General features: G+C 43.6%; 1 protein-coding gene across 2 annotated transcripts in view; it reads right to left on the bottom strand.

Moving 5' to 3' along the window:
- Positions 1 to 667: 667 nt before the first annotated feature.
- Positions 668 to 23,318, bottom strand: part of ADAM17 (ADAM metallopeptidase domain 17) — a 35,832-nt gene continuing 13,181 nt past the window's right edge. Inside the window, exons 3-19 of one of the 2 annotated variants that reach the window (XM_080341827.1) lie at positions 22,370 to 22,503; positions 21,430 to 21,518; positions 19,358 to 19,526; positions 18,492 to 18,622; positions 16,660 to 16,749; positions 15,451 to 15,564; positions 14,765 to 14,909; positions 14,150 to 14,238; positions 11,891 to 12,043; positions 10,847 to 11,046; positions 9,757 to 9,860; positions 8,938 to 9,072; positions 7,717 to 7,847; positions 6,602 to 6,680; positions 5,358 to 5,446; positions 4,623 to 4,679; positions 668 to 2,884 (exon numbers count right to left, since the gene is read on the bottom strand). In XM_080341827.1, the coding sequence (XP_080197953.1) occupies positions 2,534 to 2,884; positions 4,623 to 4,679; positions 5,358 to 5,446; positions 6,602 to 6,680; positions 7,717 to 7,847; positions 8,938 to 9,072; positions 9,757 to 9,860; positions 10,847 to 11,046; positions 11,891 to 12,043; positions 14,150 to 14,238; positions 14,765 to 14,909; positions 15,451 to 15,564; positions 16,660 to 16,749; positions 18,492 to 18,622; positions 19,358 to 19,526; positions 21,430 to 21,518; positions 22,370 to 22,503 (2,260 nt within the window). In that variant the 3' untranslated portion in view covers positions 668 to 2,533. The remainder of the gene's footprint in view (positions 2,885 to 4,622; positions 4,680 to 5,357; positions 5,447 to 6,601; positions 6,681 to 7,716; positions 7,848 to 8,937; positions 9,073 to 9,756; positions 9,861 to 10,846; positions 11,047 to 11,890; positions 12,044 to 14,149; positions 14,239 to 14,764; positions 14,910 to 15,450; positions 15,565 to 16,659; positions 16,750 to 18,491; positions 18,623 to 19,357; positions 19,527 to 21,429; positions 21,519 to 22,369; positions 22,504 to 23,318) is intronic. The other variant, XM_080341828.1, reaches the window with a different exon arrangement.

Here is a 23,318-nt window from a genome sequence, read left to right as displayed (position 1 = left end):
TTTGCTTTGTTAAATAACAGTTGGCCAAGACCTGTCATCTACTATAGAAGAGTGTTATAAACTGGAACACATTTTTCATATGCCCGGAGCTAGACCAGAAGCTAGTTTGGTTTATAAATATTTATGAATATCAAATTGGACTGGCCTTTCTGTAATAAATGCTTACAGTAAAGACTGCCTGAAGAGCAGCAGGGGCTCCCTGGGGGTCTTTGTGCACAAGATATTACGAACAAACTGTGCAAGTGCCAGTTCTGCAGTTTCTGGAATAGAGCTCAGATTGGGGGATGCACTCCCTGATTCCTAAGGCTGGCCCCAAACATGTTTTCCTGCTCCCAAGTGCCTGCCACTGCCTGGTTTTCATCTGGGAAGTAACAACCTTAGTGCCAAGAATATGTACTTAGGCATGCGCTACCTGAGAAGGCATTTGAGCACACGCCCATACCTTAAATATGAATTTCACCCTCAGAACCGACTGTAATCCCCAGGACACCTGGTGATGCAGGGGGACACAGGGCAGCCCCACAGGTGCAGGTCTGCACTGCAGGTGCTCCAGGCCTGCCCCCCAGCAGCCCAGGGGAGCAGCGAGAGAGAACGAGCTGCACTTCTAACTTGGGGTTTGGCAACTGAAGGATTCAGATCTTTCAGAAAAGGACTTCACAGAAACGGCTCTTGTTTAACTATTTTTTTTTTAATATAAAAAGTTCTTATTGTATTGGGAATTAAATTAACTCTTCACACACATACTTTGCACTGAATCAAAAAAAAAAAAAACCCAAATAAACAAAACCCCAAACAAAGTTCAAAACCAGTATATAAAACTCAATACCTAGTCGGATAGGAACACTATAAGGCACACGTTCAAGTATTAGTGTAACAAGTATCCTTGGTGGGGAACAGGGGTGGGTTCCCCCCATCCTTTCGGCACAGGTTTGGTTCCTTTTCCTCACATGTAAAACTACGAAGGCTCCACTGCTGCGGTTCCCCTGAGACTGGGGACAGGCTTCGCACCGTTAAAAGGGTTCTACCCCGCTTGTGTTTTATGTCAGTTTTCTCAACAGATTATTATGGGAGAAAACAGCTGCAGAATTCAGATGCTGCTTTACTGTCACTACAGCTGCGCTGTGACTGCACCGTGTCAGTCCATCTGCTAAAACTAAACCAAGGCTCAGGTGCCAGCCCCAGCTCACCTTACCGCATCTCCAGGTCTACCAGAGAACACCATTCAATGACCAAATTGTAACAGCACATTGTTCTGCCTGCGTGGGGATCTGAATCCATGAAGTCTCCTCCTTTTACTTGCTCTGTAAGTTTAACAAAGGTTTATTTCTTTTTTTATTAAATTCACCATTGTTTTGAAACAAATGCTCCCCACTGCAATGGAGTAAATTTTTCCCCTCCCATTAATTTATGCAGTAGGAGCTTCCAAAGACCACACAGACCTGAAAACCAAGGCTCAGCTCTTTGAACATCTCAACAATAGCGTTACCTATTTCAAAATAACATTTGGAGAAACATTTCTGCACTGAAACAACCACTGTAAAAAGCTGGTTAGAACGGCCCTCACCCACAGAAATGATTTCTCCACTTAGACCTCTTTCTCCTACCAGACACCTGTGGCACACCAGCCTCTCACTGCAGAGCGGGGAACTCCCAGAGAAAGCCCTTCTCTGCAAGGAAGACACGAAGACAAGACAATCTCACTGTGAGAGGCAAAAGAGTTTCACGCTAGAGGAGCATCTTCATGCGTCATGTGAGGCAGACGTGTCGAACTCATTTGCACCGGGGCCACATCAACCTCGCAGTCTCCTTCCAAGGGCCAAATGTAGTTTTAGGACCATATAACTGTAACTACATTTATACATTCGGCCTTTGGAAGGTGACTGCGAGGCTGACGTGGCCTCGGTGAACATGAGTTCAACGCCCCTGATGTAAGCTCTAACAACCTCTATATGACCCTTTTATTTCGTTAGAAGCTGCGTATCTTGAACTACTTTGTTCTGATTACGCATCTCCATTGAATGCTTTTATCCATTTCATTACTCTCATTTTGTTCTCAAGGCATCTGTTTAGACTTTTACTTACATGTACCTTAAATTACTAAGTGATCTACTCTACATGGAACACACTGCAGTGTTTTCATTTTGTTTTTAAAAGCCCCTTAATTTTATCAGACTACAAAATATTAAATTATAAAAAAGGCTGATATACACAATCCAATATCCAGCAGGATATTTGGTTTTGCACCACAGGTTGAAGGAAATGTTAAAGGTCAAGGAAATAGAAAAACAAAACCAAAAAGCTTCAAAAACAAGCCAGTTTTAGTTTGGATTTTCCTTTTTAAAAGATATAATGCTCTAATAAATGTAATTTAAGGAAGGTCATACACATGACCAGCATCTGCAGTAGGTCACTTCCTTATTTCTCCCACTCCCTCACAAAAATATATATACATATATTTATATTTATATAAATGAAATGGTTTTAGATCCTTATTTTGCAGACACAAGTCATACGTTCAGGAGGCAGCAAGACACTAGCATTCTGTCTCTTTGCTGTCCACGCGGTTCTGGCGCTGTAGTTTAAAGGACGAAGCTTTCTCACTCCTAATGACAGGATGGTCTGTCAAGTCCTCGAAAGATTTGGCAGCTGAGCTGCTATTTGGGAAAGGGTCCTTCTCAAACCCGTCCTCGTCAATGTGCGAGTCGGTGCTCGGGTCCTCCTGAATAGTGTCCATTCTTTGGTGGTCCTGTTTGGGTGCCGCGGGCACAGCGGGCACGGCGGTGATGGGCTGCAGTGGCTGGTGCCGGCTCGTCGACTGCGCCGCTGGGAAGGGCTTGATGATTCGCACTGAGGCAGAATCCAGGCTGCTCAGCATCTCCACGTTCTGCAAGACACGAGCAGCCATGTCACAGGGGAACAGCAACCAGGTTCTAGTCCCGAGTTCAGCTTTTGCACCATTTTCAAGGGGAACAGACAACAGGCACCTTCTGAGGAGCACCCACACTTGTTATTTACACTTACTTCAGAGCAAGGGAACACCCAAGAGAAGTAATTATTTGTTTTTTCTTCAAGAAATCCATTTAGGCTAAGCACTAAAGGCAGAAAGGCCTTTTTATCTCTGCTTGTTCCTTCATCATATAAAGCACCATGAGCAATGGCCTCATGGGACAGAGCTGACAGCTCAGCCCCACCTCCCCTGGGCCCAGCACAAACCTGGGACTGGAAACACAACATTAAGCCAGATGACACTGAGCTCAGTGCAGGGAAACAACCAAAGTTACAGCTTGTGCCACTGCCCCAATCTACAGACTTCCCTGTTCCATGTGCAAGAAGCTGCACTGAATGCAGGGTCAGAGACTGGAGGGACCACTGTGATCACACCCAGATTCTGTAGCCCAGAGAAAGTTAAATTGCATTGATTGCTGCTGCTATTTGAGAATGGTTTGGAAGATATCCAGAGATTTCTGAGCATAAAAAAGTCCCCACAAACCTGAGCAAATGCTAACGCTGGGCAGGATGAGAGGTTTACCTGCTACCAAGTACACCGCTTCCCAACTGCTCAATCATCAGCAGAACCAAAAGATGCAAGATTTGTTCACTGAACTGTTGCTGGTGCAAGGAGACCATTAGCTATACACCTGTGCTCTGCTGCTACACCTGCGTCAGGGATTTTATCGATCCAATTCAGGTATAAAGCTTTAAGGTGACTTTTCTTATGGCATTCAAGACCAGCTACGGGGGACTCAAACTAAGATCACCTTCAGGTACATCAGAGCAGGTGACAATCCGCCTCTGCAGTCTTTGACCGCTTCCCCAGTGCTCGTACAGGAGCTCTGCAAGGCTTTTTTCCCCACTCCCATTACTAAATGACATTTCCTGAATGGAATGTTTCAGTCAGTAATAGGAATCAGGCTGTCAAAGCACTGAGCAGGATACTCAAAACTATGTCAGAAGGCACCCCGTGCTGGACCGTAATTAAAATCTATCTAGGCACTTTTTTGCTCTTCCCCTCTCCCAGATCAGTGTCTCCAAGTTCAGAAGTGTCACTGACAGGTCCCAGCACCCTGAGGCCAGCTCTCCCATAAGCAACTGGAAGAAGGCTTTAGCACACCTGGCCACTAGAAGCTGACTCCTGCAAGCAACCACTCTGCAGCAAAGACACCACAGTTTGCAGAGATTCTTCTGTAGCGTCACCCTGCTGAGCCTTGTGCTTCACTGACACTGCCTGGCTGGGAACAAGCAGTCTGGGGTTGGAGCTGCTGACTGAGGCATGCCAAGGGGAGCCCGTACACCGGCACCTGCTGCTCCACAGGGCAGAGCCGTTTCCTGCCCCACGAGCTGCGGCTGCTCTGAGGAGCTGCTCCGTCAGCAAGGCCAAGGCACAGATCTCACAGGAAGGAATCAGACCCTACCAAGCTGTGGTGCTTGGTACACGCAACACAGGCTTGTTCAAGAAAACAGCTTCCCCTCAAATTGATTCATCCATCTACAGCGTGAGGCATGGGGCTCCAGGTCTGTCTGCTATCGCTTCTTTGATAAACACCCTGCACACACCTTAGGTTCAGCTTTTCTAAAATAAACGGGACAGTGTTCTGGCAATTCACATCCAGATAGCAACTTACACTGGGGCAAAAAAGGGACTTGGTATTCTCCTCATACTGCTTGTCCAATTTCTTGTCCTATTGGAAAACAAACAAACAAAAGCAAAACAAAACACACACACACACACAAAATAAGAAAGTTAGTTTCCCAATCTGAGGTTCCTGTCCCCACTTCTCTGCAGGGACACAAGACAGCGTGGGGCTCTTTTCCCTTCCCCTACCTTCCAGGCCTTCCCGTCCATCCCAGGGGTGCCCGTGGGCGCAGGAACCCTCTGCTCTGACCCCACACTGCTGTCAGCACTATGCCACTGGTCCACCCTCTCAGTTGCCGTCAGCTTGGTCTATTTACCCATCCACCCAAGCTCAACTAAGACCACTTTCTGCCCTGGCTCTCCCAACAAAATGTGGGTGTCTTATTTCCTAGCAGGGCTTGAAAAAAACTTTGACTCTAATGGAAGTTACCAAAATTATACTTGGGTAGAACCGGGGAGGCAAAGGAAGAAAATCTGCCAAGGAAAGAATGGGAAGGGCTCCAGAGAACAGCCACAGGAGCACTGGGTCTGCCGGAGCCCAGCAGAGTTCAGCAGGAGTTTTGTCTGTTGAAGGAACAGTAAGTCTTGCATGTGCTGGGGTCCCCCCTGGGGTTTGCTAAAAGCTTCCTGGCCCCTTCTCCCACAGACATCTGCCATTTCATAAAGAAAGGGTGTTTTACAGCTCAGTCCAACAGAGCAGGCATCTCAAAGACAGCTGACTCACCACACAGTGCACAAGGATGCTGAGAGGAATCCAAAAGAGCAAGGAGAAGACGAGCACAGAGCCCACTATATTGTCCGCTAGGAACTTGCCTGTGAAATCAATTCAAATCTGTTAGTTACCTACCAAATACAGTTTCGTGAGCACACACATCTGTCCTCATCTTGCAGCCAGTGCTCATGCAAGCCAAGCCACAGAACTGCTGCAGGACTATGCAGACAAAAGAAATTATACAATTTCAGAAAATGATGTTAGCAATAACAGGGTTTTTTTTCCCTCTGTTCTTCTCTGATGACAAATACTGACAAGCTGTAACATTTTACAGAGTTGACTGGGAACCAGCTCTATCGAGTTAGCCAAGCTGCCCTCCCGATTATCCAAGACACACTGTGAGTCTGTTACCAAATTCAGATTCTATAGTCAAGAGATAACTACCTGCCTCCACACACAAGGTATATGAATATCAAAGAGACACAAACTGCCTCTACCTGAGCAGGCTAAATAGCTTTAACAATTACCTAAGAAACAAGTTTTTGACCCTGGAACTAAAGACTGAAAGCCCCAAGCCCAGGTAATTATACTGTGTAAGCACAGCATTACCATGAGCATATGGATGTATCCAGTCATTGTCCAGCACCAGGTGTTTAACAGGTTTGGGATGGTTCCAGTAACACAGAGTGAGACCCTGGGGGTTGCACCGAGGGGCTGCCTGCTCAGATTGCACGGGGGCATCAGCACCAAGGAGCCCCATGCACAGTCGCTGGGCAGTGACTCCGGACAGGCACACAGCCTGGGGCGCATGACCACAGTGGTTTGCTTAAATAAGGGAGAAATTAAGTTTCCCTTTCCCAGTCTGTTGACATTCAAATGCCACTGAGGCCCCCTTTATACTACGCTAAATCTGGCTGACCTCTAAAATGACTTTTCTCTAATTGACCTACTTCGTGGTATTCAGACAAGAAGCTATCACCTCCTTTACAAACTTGGAAGATGCCTAGAAAATAACAGAGTGGAAATATGCAAAATGATCTGCCAGGTCACTATTGTCAAACTTCAGGGGAAAAAAGAAATATAGAGAGATACATACATACATACATACATATATATATATATATGAAACACAGCTACTAGCTACCCTTGCATACAGGTTCAGGTGAATAGAAACAGCCGACTTACTTCCCTCTGAGGCTTTAGAGGTTCATGTCATGAACTAACAAAACCCCAATGGATATGGTTACATCTCTTACCAAAAGTATTGATGCTGAGTTGGTCGATGAAATCCCAAAATCGTTCAATCACATCCTGTACTTGCTTCTCACATTTACCCTGCAAAAGTAAAGACTTATTTACAAAACGATCTTACGCTATCTAAGCATAAGATGGAGAGGGAAGAAGACAAAGATTATGATGAGATAAAAACTACAGACACAGCAGCACCTGGCTCACATTCAGAACACAGGTTTACACTCATGCCCAGTAGCATCAGTCCATTTTGACTGCCTTAATTTTTGGCAAAAGTTTCAATTCTATTGCTGTCTAAAACAGATGAAATTTTAATATCCAAAATATGCAAAAACTGCCCCACCCTCACTCTGTGTTAGGGGACACGAAGCTGAAGTTTCTGGAGAGGTTTAAGCACCAGAAGGCTCAGCTCCCTCTACCCACCAAGAAGGCAGCAGCTCTCAGGAGCCCAAGGTTACAGACACATTTACTCACAGATCTGGCTGTGCTGGCTTAACACAGCACATCACCAGCCTTTCAGTTTTGCTGGCAAAAGGGCTGAGGCATGTCCTCCCAAATTCACTTCTGCCAACACCCAGTTTAGCTTCAGTCCTTGGGGTCTGCAGCTGACATGACTGTCCGTGCTGTACCATGGATATGGTCACCGAGAGCCCACAACCCAGCAGGCTCCATGCCATGGGCTCACTGTCCCCATCAGACACTGCCAGCCAGATCTTCATCCCACTGCTCCCTGGCCTGAACTATTTTAGTGAAAATTAATCAGGCTAACATGAACAACTGAAATAGCAAGCACTGCAAAGCCAGCCGAGCTTACAGATCATTCACCTCCCCTGCACAAACTGCCCACTGGCTGATCTGTGGGGAGCAGCAGAAGAGGCAAAAAGCAACAGCAGAAGGTAATAGCTTCACCTTGCACGGGTCTCTGCAGAATTAACTGTCATCTGCAGTCTCAGACACCCGTTAATATTTACCCCGTGGAGAGGCACTTACACAGTATCACCTGCTCAGCAGCATGTTAAGCTTTGGCTTCTCTCTACCAGCACAGCCCTCGTCACAGAGGCCTCAAACATCCCACCACAGCAGTAGAGCATGCAGCACGCTGACTTCTGGGAAAACTTACGTTTGTATCACAGAAGCCCACGGTGCAAGGCTTCCCCTTCCGCAGGAACAGGAACTGGTCGTTAGCATCAACATACGGGATGCACCTATCCTGCTCGTCCCGGCAGCACACCTTGCAGGAATTATCTGTTTCTGTAATTTAGAATCATTTTGGTTGGAAGAGATTCTCAAGATCATCAGCTCCAACTGTTAACCCAACACTGCTATTAAACGATGTCCCTAAGAACCTCATCTCCACATCTTTTAAACCCCTCCAGGGACGAATAACCAAGCAACAAACTCATTCCTCGGCAGCACCAAGAGTCACCTGCAACCCATAATCAGGTGGACGCAAAGCCCCACGTGTCCCCTGGCTGGCCGTGTTCCTGCCCAGTTTCCCCCTGGGGAAGGCAGGACTGTGCAAGTCGCCAGGTTTCAGGCACTCTGATGACCAAGCCTGAGACTCGGTCAGACTCCCTGAGCCACACGAGGGGACACAGTGGGACCAAGCTCTCCAGGCTGATACCTCAACACCACAGGAATCAACAGGTAGGAGAAGAGGTTCCAAACACATCCAAGACACAGATTTAAATATTTCTTGGACTTGGGTCCTCTCGGCACCCCTCTCCTTGGCTATGCCCTCAGCTCAAATGGTGGGGCTCAGAGCAGTTCCTTGTGCTGTCCTGTGGAGCTTTCCTCCCGGTCCCAGTGGCTTTACCAGATTAAAGAGCAGGGACGAGAGCAAGTGAACAACCAAGCTTAGATAGAAATATATGACAGACGGGTTTGCAGTACCAGGGGACCAGACTCAGGGATCCTGTGTTTTCATGACACCTTAACCTCTTTGAAATCTTTCTTTAACCACTTGTTGTTGGAGGCCACCACTCCTCTGCCAGATGCCCAGTCCAGAGGTTGGTTTGGATCTCTTTATAATCAGAGAACAGCCAGACTTTCCCTCCCATCTGCCTGCAGCAGAGGAGATGGAAGGTGGGAGAGTGCCCTCCCCTTTCACTGAGGTGCCAGACCATCAAGTCTCATTTTAATGTCTTCAAACCCAGACCACCAGATGACAATTACGTTATTTTTCCAAACAGAAAACACCAGCCCTGAAAAAAAACAACAGTTTAAACTCCTTCAGCAACCAGAAACTCTTCCTTCCAACAGGCAACTCTACAGCGAGGCCAGCGCTCTGCGAAGAGCAGAGCTGAAGCAATGCATTTCAGTTCAGTCCCACGTCACCCACCATTGCACGCACACGACCGGAGGTTCTTCTCCCTCTCGCAGAAAGGGACGCACTCCCCATCCTTGCACTTCCCCATGTCCACACAGACTGTGTCGTCTGGAGCATTCCCTGGAGGAGGGCACTCACTGCTGTTCCCTGCAGATGGAGGTCAACGGGGTGGGAGAACTGTGTTAGAGTGAAGGGCAGAAGGAAAAAGGGCAATAAAGGCAATCCAGACTCATCCAGGGGAGCCCCAATAGCTTGTTCCTGGCGTTCATGTGCAGGCTGCCTGCCAGCTCCTCCCAGAGGCAGCAGTGGCTTTGGAGGCTTTCAATAACTGAGGTGACCAAGGAGCAGGCAGCAGAGCCTGGGGGCACCAGCAGCAACCAGCAGCAGCTCCGACTTGACTCTTTGCCTCCAGGAAAGATTAGGAGGAGGAAGCAAACAAGTGGGGGAGTGAAGGGGAATTGCAGTAATTTCACCCTTTCTATGGCAAGATTCAGCTCATTCTTGTTTCCTCACAGTGACACACCCTGTTCTGCTTTTTCTTTTTTTAAGGGAAAGAAAGAGGGGGGAAAAAAAAAACAATAACAACAACAACCAAAAAAAAAAAAAAAAAAAAAAAATCAACATTTTTCATGTTCTACTGGGCAGTAAATCACCAAGTGACTCCTGAAATACAATGAAACTCATTATAGGGCAATTTCGTGATGCTTAACTGGTCCCTAAAATTACATGTACCGGAAGAATAAAGGGCACTAGTTTGAAAGCAGATTGAACAGGACACTGAGCCTGGAGCGCTTGGCTGGCTGACGTAAAGGGGACAGAACCATGTCCTACCAGTGCAAAAAGACTCTCCTTTGCAAGTGGCATTTATGGCTTCCTGGCATTTCTTCTGTGCACTTTCAAACTGGCAGCCTTTACAGCAGGGACTGTTCCGATCACTGTGGAAAGATCGAAATGAAAGGAAGAACTATTAAAGAATTTTTTTTGAAGAAGTAGGAGCATGACAAAGCTACCAAAAACACATTTATTGGAAAAAGAAGCACTGCTTCTTGGAGACTGACTCACTGATTCAAAACCAGTGCCCTCTCTGCCCCCTCCCACAACCACCTTTCTACACATCCCCTCACTCTTCATTTCCCAAAGGTAAAAGCATGTAGAAAGTACAACGTATTGAGATAAAACACAGGATCTTTACATTTATTCAAGGCACTTGGATCCCCTTGTCACTTGCTGTGCAACTTCGGAGAAGATCTTCCACTGTTTTCTTCCCCACACATCTTTTCTCTGTTTACTACTCTTTATTCTGCACTCTCTTTGTCTCTGTTCTGCATGTAATGCAAGACCCTTCATACAAACACAGTCATTAAAGAATTAAAATTCTTCGAGTTGCACAACCCCTCTACTGCTACATGGTGCGGAGAGCTGAACTCTGAAAAACCAGGCTGGACATCACATTGCAACAGTACCAGGAACACCGCAAAGATCAAGAACACAAAGAGAACTCATTCAGTGCAGTCACGGTGTTGTCTGCTCAAACACATTTTGCAGCACTCTTGAAAATACCAGTACGTGATTCCAGTTTAAAGCCACCTTGCAATGCAAGCAAAAAATTGTATTTGCACAGGACATTTTTAATATTGAGTGCGTCCTTGTGCTCTTAAATATAAAAACAACCACCACTTTCAATCCTGTAGCTCTTGGCACCTCCCAGAAAAAGTAACAGAATGCTATAAAAGTTAATGTATGCACACAGCGCATGCACATAGCAGCCTTTGCTGAAATCCTTTACTGTCCTGAGCTCCCATGTTTAGCCTTAAGGCCAAGGAACAGGTAGGTCTGTGACACTGCAGGTGGCAATAGGAGCTTTCAGCCTGCCCCATTTTTCTCTCTTGTGTAAGAGAAGTTGCAGCTCGCGTCCCCTTACCTGCACTTGGCACCATCTTTCAGCTTACAGTCTGCGGAGCAGCAGGGATCAGCCTGCTGGTACAAGAGGCCAGGATCGCATTCCTCCCCTTCATCCACCCTGGAGTTCCCGCACACTTTGTTGTTGCGCTCTTTGAAGCACTCCTGGGCCTTGATCTCTATGGTCCTATGGATGGATTTTTTGCTGCAGCTTGAGAACATCTAGAGAATCACGAGAGGAAAGAGCAGCACTGAGGAATGAGCCTTTCTGCCAACAAGGCACCTAAAACAGTCTCAACCTCCTTTCACCTCCAAATTCTGGTGTCTCAGAAATCAGTCATTCCCTCTGTACTGCCAGCTTCGATACCCTGGAAAAAATTCTAAGATGGGAAAGTAATGATTGGGTCCATAAAGGACAGTACGAGGTGACAACGCAGGGACACGCACATGCAGTCTGGTTCAGGGTCACAGAGCCAACTGCAGCTTTCCCACAGCCCCAGGAGCAGCAGCAAACGTCCCCGGGAAGGGCTGAGAAGTTGTAGCAATGGGGAGAGCCCACACTGCTGCTCGGCAGCAGGGCCAGGCAGGAACCACAAGTCAGACCAGCCTGCACACCAGTCATACCCCTGATGATCTCAATTTCTCATCAGAATAAGCACAACCCCAAGTACCTAGTGCCAGCTGCTGGGAGCACCACAGCCATGGCACCTGGCAGTCCCTCCCCAACTGGAACAGCTCCCAACCACCCCAACACTGCCTGGTACTGAACAACATGTATTTGGCTCTTGCTGATGACTTGCTTTAACAAATGTGTGGCCAGAGCTCATTACAACAAGTAATTAAAAAAGCACCTGGACATGCCATGAACTCCAGGTGACAAGCAGAATTCAAATATGAGTTTATCTTGCAGAGAACCCAACAGCATGCCAGTTATGTTTTCTTCTTATGGCTAATCCATTACATTCCTGATCGTTTCAAGCTACAGGAATGATTAACTAAATAGACTTTCCATGCAAAGGGTCACTGACCACAGCAGAAACCTGGATGGAAAACTATGTAACTATACCTTGTTGTTTTCATGATCTCCACTGACAGCAATGGGATACATAACGTATTTCCCTCCCTGGTCTTCAGTGGGGGCACATTCCGGCAGACTATCAGGATCATGCTCTGCTCCAAAGTTATGTCCGAGTTCATGTGTTGTAACCAGGTCAGCCTCCTTTTAGGAACACGAAAAAAGCAATGATGAAAACAGTTAGACCAAGGATGACAGGACAGGAGATCCCAGCTACTTCCAGGCCACCAGCAATTCTAAGATACACTGAGATGGAAAGGGATTTCCCTATGAACAATTTTTTTTTTTTAAAGAAGTAAGGAACTGAAGGCAAATCAAATCACAGCCCTTTACCAAAGGCAAGTTTCAGGACTAGGTCTGAATGCTAAACCGCTGCTGAAGGCAAAATGCTGTCTCAGAATACTGATTCAATCCTGTTTTCAATACAATGTAGATACCTAAAATATCAAAATTTGCTTTTAAATAGCTGGAAGGCATAAAAAGTTGAAACAAAAACCAACCCAAACAAAACCAAGCAACTACAATTAGCCAATCTCTTGTTTACCATATCTTACCACTAGAATTATTTCTTCTAAATGGATGATGACATTAGAGTGCTGACTAAGCTCTTCTGTTGCATTATTACTAGGAAAGACATGTACAACTGTGGCCCAACAGGGATGGATTTCCAACCTCATAATGCAAGATGGGACTCTCTGTGCTGTGGATCCTGAACAGGCTTTGCCTCACTGCGTGCCTGCCCACAGTGCCTTGCTCAGCAGCTGCTGTCGCACTCACAAGGCAACAGCCACAAATAAAACTGGAATAAAAGTTAACCACAAGCAACTGAGCAGTTCATGACAGAGAGAATGAAGTTTGATGAGCCAACTGTCTTTTCTGGTGCTGTGCAAGGGAAGAACCAAGAACTGCAAGGAGCAGCAGCGGTGCCCAGTGCAGGCACAGCCAATGTGAGAGCCAGAGACAGGAGAGCCGCCGAGAAGCACTTCTGCGCTTCACCATGTTTAACTTGGGGAAGGGGTTTAAGGTTGTTTCTTTGTTTAAACCCAAGTGGACATCACGCAGCACTTTCCCTGTGAAATCAATCTGTAATGCTCCCGCTGCCTCATCCCAAGCTCTGCGCCTGCCACTGGAAGACAGCAAATTCCATTTCTTTTGTAATCCAAGGCAGAACTCCAGCTTGGAGACTGAACAACAAATGCAAATAGCATGGCAACGGCTTGAGTTCTTTGTCAACATCTCTCTACACAAAGCTTCACTGTCTTTTTTCCTAGCTTCTTGACAGCTTCTGTGCCAAGTTTTAGCCCACACATCAATTATGAATTCCCTTTATTGTCAGGCTACAGAAAAGCACAGCTGAGAAGTCAGCAGAAGTCAGCAAAAGAGAAATATGCCCAACTGCAAAGATTTAGTAGATGCAAACACATGCACTGCCTTGGTATCTATTGAGACAAAGCTCATATTCAGGCCCTTATGTATTTACTATCTCATCAAGCATGAAAAAAAAAAAAGTCCAGACAGCATCAATTTACATTAAACTTAGTATTAGCAGTAATAAGCCCTGTCTGTTATACTGTTCTCTGCTCTGCTTATTCAGGACACACAGAAAAATCAGGGCAGATGAATTCCATTAAAAGGCTTAAACTAAATCTCCTACTTTCCCTGCTTTATCTTGCAATTGAAACAGACCAAGCATACGCAATCATCCATCCACATGTTGGAGGTGTATGTAATAGCAAACACATTACTTTTTTTCTTATTTGAGGCAGCAGAGTAATTTTATTCTTACTATAAGGCTACTTGTTGTATAATACTGCTTGTTCTGTTCAAGGGTTTGTTTTTGGTTTGTCTGATGAGGTTGGTTTTCTTTTGTTTTGCTTTTCAAGCAAAGTACAGTTAAACTCATCTTTAGATATCAAAATCCTGTTTATATGTGGACAACTACAGCTCCTACTAGACACTAGCTATGTTTCCCCATTCCCGTTGTGCAGTGAATTCAACCTTGAGTTCCATTCAGTGGCAACTCCCCTTGCCAGCAAGAACAAAAACAATGGTTTTGTAACCCACATCCTTGTCCCCAGGGATGTGACTCCATTGGGAAACCAGCAGTTTGTTTCCGAGCAAACACGGGAGCTTGTCACAATCCAGAGGCACACAGGAGCAATCTGAATGAGCAGTCCAGGGGCACATAACAGCACCACACACACACGTACACAGAGAGTTCATGCTCTGCAGAGGAGGAAACTCTCCTACCTTTGTGAGGATGGTCTTCCCATAGTTCTTGGTGCTGGTTAAGCCACTGTTCAGATAGATGTCCTTCTTTGCAATTTGACTATAATAAGCTATAGAAGTGAGAAAGTAAAATAAAAACTGACAAATATTTTTCTGGGTTTCATGTCTTTTTAAGGGAGAGAAGAATCCTTGCTTGGGGAAACAAACAGCTTTACTGTTCTCACAGGCTCACCAGTAAGACCCTGCCATTTGCAAGTGTTTGGAGTGGGGAATCTTCCAAGCTCAGCACAAGCAGCTCACATATCACAATAAAGGGGAAGACATAAGAAATTTCCAAGAAAAAAGCGTGTGCCATTCCAGAACCGCTGCAAGATGCACCCACACAAAGCAGCCCTTGGTCTAGGGCTTGCTTCAGCCAGCTTGTTCACACCAGAGAGCTTAGTGACTTTGATCCTTCCCTCCCTTCTTTTTCCAGCTCCAGCCAAGAAAATGCCCATCTATTCTATCCAAAAAACAAAGACTAGAGTCTAGGCAAAAACACATCATGGTCCATGAAAGCTGGAGAAGATGATTAAACACAAGTAACAAAAATTAGCTTTCAACCCACAACGGAGACAGAAGAAAAAGAAGGCTTGCCTTTAGGACAAATGCCACCATGGCTGTTAGGTCTAGGAGAGCCAACATAGGCCAGTCCAAGTGTTCCCATGTCAAAATCTTGATACGTGAAGAGATGAGCAAGGCACACGTGAGCTGCTTTCTCCGCAATATCAAAGCTAAATTGCTTTAAAGAAAAAAAAAAAAAAAAAAAAAGGTCAAATCTTTCTAAGACACTTCACAGTGCATGTTACAAGTCTATAAATAAGAATGTCTATCTAATGAGCCAGATAAGCATCTTCTAGATCTGGTTAAGTCACAAAATGCAGCTGGTTAGCTGTCCTACAGAGCTGTAGAAAATTAAATGAATACTCGAGTACACTGTATGCATTCATTTACATAACTTGGCTATTCATCTCCCCTTTTCACAGAGAGGGGAAAACCAAGTGCTATAATTTGATGAGGTCACCAGGCAGCCAGTCTCAGGGTCAGACATATCAGAACTGCCTTTCTGACTCAGGCCACATATTAATAATTCTAATCGGTGTGTGCTCTGTAGTTACGCAATGGAGCCCTTTACTATGGGTTACAGGGAATATCAGCCAGTTTGACTTTGTATAACATCTACACGTCATGCAAAGGAAGCAGAGGAGTTTCATCTGTTACTACAGAGCAGCAGAATGAGTAATTCTCTTAACACCCGCAATTTTTCAAGGGTTACAACCTACCTCTAGCAGCATTTTCACATCCCAGGCATCTTTCTTATCATCTGGGTAACTTTTTGCCATATTGTAATGCTTTTCTCCAGGTTTTACAGCATGTGGCTCATTGTGGATGAGAATCTACATTTCAAAAAGGGCAACAACAGTGTAGATAAATTTTGATCAATTTTACAGCTACAGAAAAGCTTTCAATGTAATCTTAAATGTCTCAACAGATCTGCAAGAAGAAAAATTCAGACTCAGCATGCTTCCAATATTAACTTTTCAGTCTTTGCTAGTTAAGATACACTGACTACACACACGCAACTACACAACCCATTTTACAGAGCAACATCAGCAGTTTTCTATGTAATACTCTGTTTTGAGATGCATGTTACTCCACCAAAAAAGACTACCCAAACACAACCAGGATTTACTCCTTATATAGACAACATCAAACCATTTCAGAGTTCCAGCTAACCAAAACATATTTTAAAGGATTGTTACTTTTCCAGTAACCTAGAACTAGTGCATCGTCTTCTTTGCCCTCCCTGCCCAAATAATCCTCTGTCCTTGTTCCTGCAGACCTTTTTCCAGGAAAGGGCCTCTAGCTTGTACCATGAGACCCAGTGCTCCACATCACAGCTCTTGCAGTACTTCAAGCCAAAGGATTCCTCTTCCTTTTAATGACCTTTCCCGGATTCTGTGCACTAACTTTGAGGAGCCATCATATAAACTGTAGTCACTGCACCTCCTGTGGTCACCCTATACGCATCTCTACACTATCATGACATTGTGATGTCTAAGGGGAGTTATTAAAGCTTATCAGGCAGGATTTGTGCTTTTTTCATCTGTGTTCGGGGTCCACTCAGGCTTTGTAAGCTAAGCACCAGTCACAGACACACACATTAAATATGTGCATAACAGTATGTCTGAGAGAAACAAGAATTGCTCACATTCTGGAAAAAAACACCTTTAAATTGAAGTTAAATATAGAAAGATTCTTCCTGCAAACTCCCATCTCAAAAGCTGCAATGAACTGAAAATGGGCATACTGTGTCATATCATTACCACCACCTCTGGAAAGATGCTATTTCACCATGTTCCTCGTTAGAGTTAATAATGTGGGATTTTATTATTTTAGCTCTAATCCAGACAAAATAATCAGAAACCCTAACATCCAAAACATGTTCTTATCCTTTAAATTAAAAATGCTTTGCATAGTTCAGCAAATACCTGCTCTATCTGTATGCCGTACCCATTGAAGGCTCCATTGTCCCAGGAAGTATTTCGGTAGATGTCATCTACTCTGTCTATCAATTCAATCTATGTAGAAACAAAAATAAGCTATTTAGTTCCGAGCTTTCATGTAATTAAGTTCAAGACACTCAGAGAAGCTGAAACATACTTATCTAGAAACATTCACTTCAAATTAAAAATGAACCTCACACAACATAACAGACGTACTCACCGATCCAAAAACAACAGCACGCGGATCCAAAGAGAGTTATCAAATATCTCTGAAAATTTTCCGTCATAAAAAAGCAGTACAAACTTTCCCATTTATCACTTTCATTTGTGTAGTAGAAGAATGGTAATATTAAGAACAAGACATTTTGGGAAATGCTTTGTTCATACACTAGTTTTCCAGGTTCCTTTGAGGGGAAGGGCAGAGGAGGGAGTTGTTTTTACTGATGCTTAACTAGCTTAACTGACCCCGAGCCTGCTTCCCTCTTGCAGCCAAAAACCTATTATTTTCCTCATTATAGTTCAACCACAAGGTTCCAGAGTGTCTCTCTTCAGTGCCCACTATCAACACCTCCCTTTTCAAGCTGTTCTCATCTTCTTAAAAATCACCTTCTGCTAAATATAAACCATCAAACTTGCTCACAATGGAAAGTGACATTCAGAACCCCTGGGTAGTAGTTTATGCTTTAGTTTTCCAGGCACTGTGCTGTTTACAGTACACATCTACCCAGGAAACACAAGGGTAGGTGAGCCTGGAAGAGTCATGTGTCACATGCAGAGATAAGAGCATCTCTGCTAACGCAGGAATTGAGGGTCTGTTACCTGGGGAGTGTAAACATTTCTGGGGACAGAAAGGTCAAAAAGCCAAAGGCAGAAGGGAGTGATTGGCATGTCAAAGATTCAAGCTCAGAAAAAGACTCTTGATAAACAACAGGCCTCAAAAATCAGTTTCATTTGGTTTTATCTTGAATCTCCAAACCTACAGTCTCCACTGCTGCTGAAAGGCTGTGGGCAGGTGTTTTATTTCATAAAAACTTGTCAGGTAGAGAACCCCATTGTACTGGTTTTGGCTTGTAACCAGTACATGTGATAGAGCCCTGCTTTCCTGAGGATGGCTGAACACCTGCCTGCTCATGGGAAGCAGGGAATTAATTCCTTAGTTGGCTTTACCTATTAAACTGTTTTCACTTCAGCCTGTGAGCTGTCTCACCTTTACCCTCCTGATTCTCTCCTCCAGCCCACCGGGGAGGAGTGGGCGAGTAGCTGTGTGGGGCTGAGCTGCCTGCCAGAGTTAATGCAACACCCATGTACAACCAAACAAATTGGTTACAGCGCCTGCTTCAATTTTATTGTTCTGGACAGAGAATCCTGGAAGAATTTGGGGAAAACAAACAAACCAACCCCACACAAACCCAAAACCCTATACAAGTTGCTTTTGCTTCTCACATGAGCTTTAAAAACGCTTGAACTTTAAAGATGCTTGGATCATTTGGAGTAGAATTCAAAATCCAGGAGATTCTAAAGCTCTGACTGAAAGAAACAAATTTCTTAGGCAGAAAATAGCACAGCCACAAGAAGTGCATGAAGGGAAGGGACTGGTTTATAAATGAAACTTGAAGACTACTTAACTACAGTATCACCATTAGAAAAATATTTTTAAAGCATGATTTAACACTTCTCCAGGTTAAAAGCATACACAACCATGAAGTAAATACATATGTTGTAGAAAAGTAGTATAATCTGTTGTTTTAAGTACTCAATCACTCTTTTTTTTTTACTTCACTTACTCCAGTAAATTGTAACATAGTATATTTACTTACCAAATAGTTTATAGTAGTACTTTCTTCCCCACGGCCCATATACTTGAAAAAACGATGATCTGCCACTACCAACATCTTGCACGTGTTTTTGGAGTTCTCTATAACGGCTCTTTTCTTCCGATGGACGCTTGCTAATGTGAACATTTTAAATATAATTAAATACACATTCTGTAAAACTGCCACTGCTGTGTCTTATATCCTTATTTAAAACATGAACATGAGTTTAGTTGAATTTTTGGGGGGAGAATGGAGATGTTTAGTTTTGTGGCTTTGTTGTTGTATTTTTTTATAATAACTATTCTTAAATTTTGTCTTCATAACGGTCCTCAAACTTACTGTAAAGAAAGGAATGTATAGTAGCGAAATTGAGTTATTCAACAGTTATTCAAGTTCAGAGAAGGGCAATGAAGCTGGTGAAGGGTCTGGAGCACAAGTCTTATGAAGAGCAGCTGAAGGAACTTGGGGCTGTTTAGGCTGGAGAAAAGAAGCTTGAGGGGAGACCTTATTGCTGTCTACAACTACCTGAAAGGAGGTTGTAGCATGGAGGGTGTTGGTCTCTTTTCCCAAGTAGCAAGTGATAGAATGAGAGAAAATGGCCTCAAGCTTTGCCAGGGAAGGTTCAGATTGGATATTAAGGAAAAAACTGTTCACAGAAAGAGTTGAGAGGCATTGGTACAGGCTGCCCAGGGAAGTGGCATAGTCACCATCCCCAGAGAGGTTTAAAAGACGTGTAGATAAGGTTCTCAGGGACATGGTTTAGTGCCAGTGTTGGGTTAACTGTTGGACTTGATGACCTTGAGGGTCTCTTCCAATCAACATTATTCATTTCAAATATACTGCTCTCCCTAAGTACAGACAACACTCACCTTCATTTTGTGTCCTCTCTTCCAGTCCTTTTGGCAACAGTTCTTCTTCATTCAGCTTTAAATAACCACACACTTTGGGGGACTGCAATCGTGAGACATCTTTAATATCTTCAGATCTGTAGACTAGTAGTCTTTCATCTTTCACATCATCTACAAATCTCCACAGTGGCTGACAGCACAAGAACAGAAACGCAATTAGATAGGAACACAGTGAATGCAAAGACCTAAGTCTATATAAGTAAAAAATTATATTTATTACCACCAAATCTCCAGTTTTATGTGTACACACACACGAATACCTTAGACCACAATAATTTCACCCACAGCAATACTGATACAACAACATCCCTGAGAAAGCCAACTGATTTCAATTCTTTCATGCTGCACAGGCATCCAAAAAACTAAAATCATCTCAACAGAGCAGCAGCCGCCACCTGACAAGGCTGTAGAAGAGACAGAATTTTTCTTCCTTTCCAGACCACGAGCAAGGGGAGGAAGCACCTCAGGCTTCTCCACTCCCTCCATAAGAGTCTGAAGACAGGCACAGCCAGGGAGGAGATGCTTAGGCGATGCTAACAAATGCATAGGAGCTGGCAGGTAACACACGACATCTAAGTGCACAGCAGAATGCAGTCTTCACAGCAGAAGGCAGGCTCTTCAACATTCAACAGCTACACAAGTCACTTATAAGCATGAAAATTTCTCCAAAAGCAAAGAAAACAAGAAAACCACGAAGTCACACAGTTTTCCGAATTCCCATAGAAGGTGCATACTGATGATTTTTTTTTTTTTAAACCAATGCTATTATTTAGCGTACTGTGCTTTTTGTTCACGCCAAAAAGGTCCTGCAATGCAAAGGCTGTGCTGGCCCTGCAGCCTTGTGTCTACACTGGGAAACTGAGGGCACATGTTTCGCATCCTAGGTCAAGGCATGAGGAACCAGGGGTTTATACGAAGGTCCACAGCCTTTCTGAACCTTGCAAGAGGACCGTGAAAGCAAAGGAAGTCAATGATCGAGAGGCTTTGTCCGTGCTGCCTTTTGGGAATGGTCTACGGCACACACGGTCTCTGCCTGCACACGGGCATTATCTCATCCAGGGCTAGTGTGGGGCCAAAGCTGACCCTGGGATGCCAACAGCTCAGCAGTGTGGGCAAGCTGGAGCCTCCGAGTCACTGCCCGTCCTTCTTTAGCTGTACAGACACAATCAGTGAGGAGTTAAGGGGCTGGCGGCCTGGGGAACTGAGATGTGCTTACATTGCTTCAGACCACAAACACAAAAATGCTTTAAACCACAACCAAATGGCTACTATGTGCTCTTAAGGCAAAACACAAGCACTGCAGTTTGGGTATTCCAACCACAGTTTTCATACTTTACCATGACTGGATTTCTCCGGTTTACCCATAATTCTGCATATTCTTGGGTTTGAAGACAATTGCAATATCCATATAACACTCAGCTGTAATTACTATTATTCAGCTATTCTAATACAGCTTGTGTCTGGGAATATACTGCACTGAACAACTCATTAGGATAGTCTCTAATTATATACCTGCTGAATATTTCTTTTAAACCAATAGTTAAGATAACACAAGCAATGAAAACAGTGAAAAACAGAAACAAGGAAGCAGGAAAAAATACCAGATTTTGAAATAAAGCTCTAAGAATGGGAAAAATTCCAAGACATAACACAGCCAAAATTTCAGAAAGCTCAACAGACCTCAGCTCTGCTCAGATGGCAGCACAGTTTGTTATTCTAGAGGATATGATCAACACTAATTACTAACGTTATACCATTTCTGTTTCTAAAACCCATGCCTGTTTAAAGCATACCTTCTCCATGATGTATCTAAAACATGCAAATATCAGAGAATGTCATCCACTAATAAAACTCAACACTTGCGAAAGTCAAATTGGTTTCACATTTCTCTCCCTCCTCCCTACTCACACCAAAACCACCACCACCAAGTCTATTCTGAGCTACAGAGCTGTCAATGTGACTAGCTAGAAAGAGAAATACTCACAGGGAAAAGAGATGATTGTTTGAATATTGCTTTCAACAGCAAAGCGTACCTCTATATTGTATTCTTCTCCATCAGTATTGATTCTTACTGTAAAGTCCTCATTCCCAATATGTGCCACAACCTTGGAATTATGCTCTCCTTTAACATAAGCAAGGAAAAATAAATTAATTCAGCTTTATTTGCATCCACTTCCACAAAGATGCTGTTTGTTTGGGGTCTTTTTAACTGCTTTTAATCTTCAAGCTAGATTACCTTCCTCAGTCCCTAAGAACACTATACTGTCCCATGCAAAGAAAAAGTGAAATGAACTAGCACTCCCCCCACCTTAACTTCTCAATGGTCATAGTCATCAAGCCTCAGAATTCATTGATGATTTTGCAGAAGGTGTTGCATTCCAGTGGAAAAGACTTTCATCACATCACAAAGGCTGTGTAAAATTCAGAACAACTTAGCAAAAGCATCAGTGTTGGACTAAAGTGGAGCAAGAGATCCCTTCTTTACAGAAAAGTACTCTGCAAACAACCATCTAAAAGTCTTTTAATACAACAATTTGGGCAATACTGTATCACCACTAACTATAATATCTGAGCTGTGTGTTCTGGGACAAGGAACATTCAAGTCCTACATTCCAGTTGGAATTAAAGCCACCATCATTATTTAAACAACAAAAAAAACCCCAAACGTCACAAGCTGCTGCTTGAGTAAATTATACCTTTGTGTTCTGCCAAATTAAACAGAAGAGTCCTATCTCAGAACCTTGGTGCAACAGCTCAAAAAAACCCCAACAGCCATCAAACCAAAAAAAAAAATCCCCCAAAACCCACCACAAGAATTCCACAAAAACAAAACCAGAAAACCTAAGGGGCATGAGAATTAAGTGTACTTGTTTATTTGATAAAAATGAGGACAATACACCATTTACTTTGGCCAAGAGACTCGTGCAAAGCTGTGATTTCTCAGCACTGACACACAGTCTAGTCCATACTAACCAACGACATGTCCAGTGAAAAAGTCCTGCCATTGAACACGATACTCCTTTTCCTTGCCTTCACCATCCACAATTAATGCTTGAAATTTCTCTGAAAAGTGTTCAGCAGTTGCAGTTAAGTATAATTTAAAGTGCCTGTAAAAGAATTTACTTCCATTTACTTTTAAGCAAAGTATACACATAACAGATACATCCAGCCTCCACTTTATTGATAGTCCAAAATAATTTAGAAGGCATTAATTCTGATAAGCAGGCTACAAAAACATATACTGTGTAATTCATAACTGTAAATATTTTCTGAGTCAAAAATGTTTAACTTAAAAAGTAGAAAATAAACCCCAAAATCCAAAACAGTCACAGTTTGCTCATGATGCACCTTCTCCATTTGCAGTAAAGCAAAACCAGTAACTGGTAACTATTTGACGAAAATCAGACCAGGGAATTTGTTCATCTATTTTAAATTAAATTACCTTAAGGTTCTTATTTTCTGAAATAATACAGTCAGAAGACCATAAACAGACATCTGAACTTTGTAGATTTTTATGATATATCATCACAAAACCTGAAGACTATCCCAAGAAGTAAGTAAAGAACCTTCTCTGGAAGGAGCCTCATGTACTCTTGGTTTATGTGGGCTTTGGGTCAAAGATTTTTGCTATGCCACTCTACAATTATTCTGTAATTATCACTGGCAGTATTGCAACCTCACCATAAAGTTAGGGCATACGATGCAGTGCAAAGCAGAGACAGACAGACATTTGATCCCATTAACCTTTTATATTTGCTACTTACAAATCACCCCCTCCAAACATTTAGAGATTAAAAAAACATGCCCAACAACTTGCATGACAGCTGTAGTTGTGGATTACAGATGAGGAAGGCACATGAGACCACAGCAGACAAAGATGTCAGATGAACAAAAACAGCCTACACTTGTTAATACAAAGCAT

The sequence above is a fragment of the Nesoenas mayeri genome, assembly GCF_963082525.1.
Source record: "Nesoenas mayeri genome assembly, chromosome: 3".
Taxonomy (NCBI): Eukaryota; Metazoa; Chordata; class Aves; order Columbiformes; family Columbidae; genus Nesoenas; species Nesoenas mayeri.
Note: the sequence above shows the minus strand (reverse complement) of the source record. Positions and strands in the feature narration are given on the sequence as shown.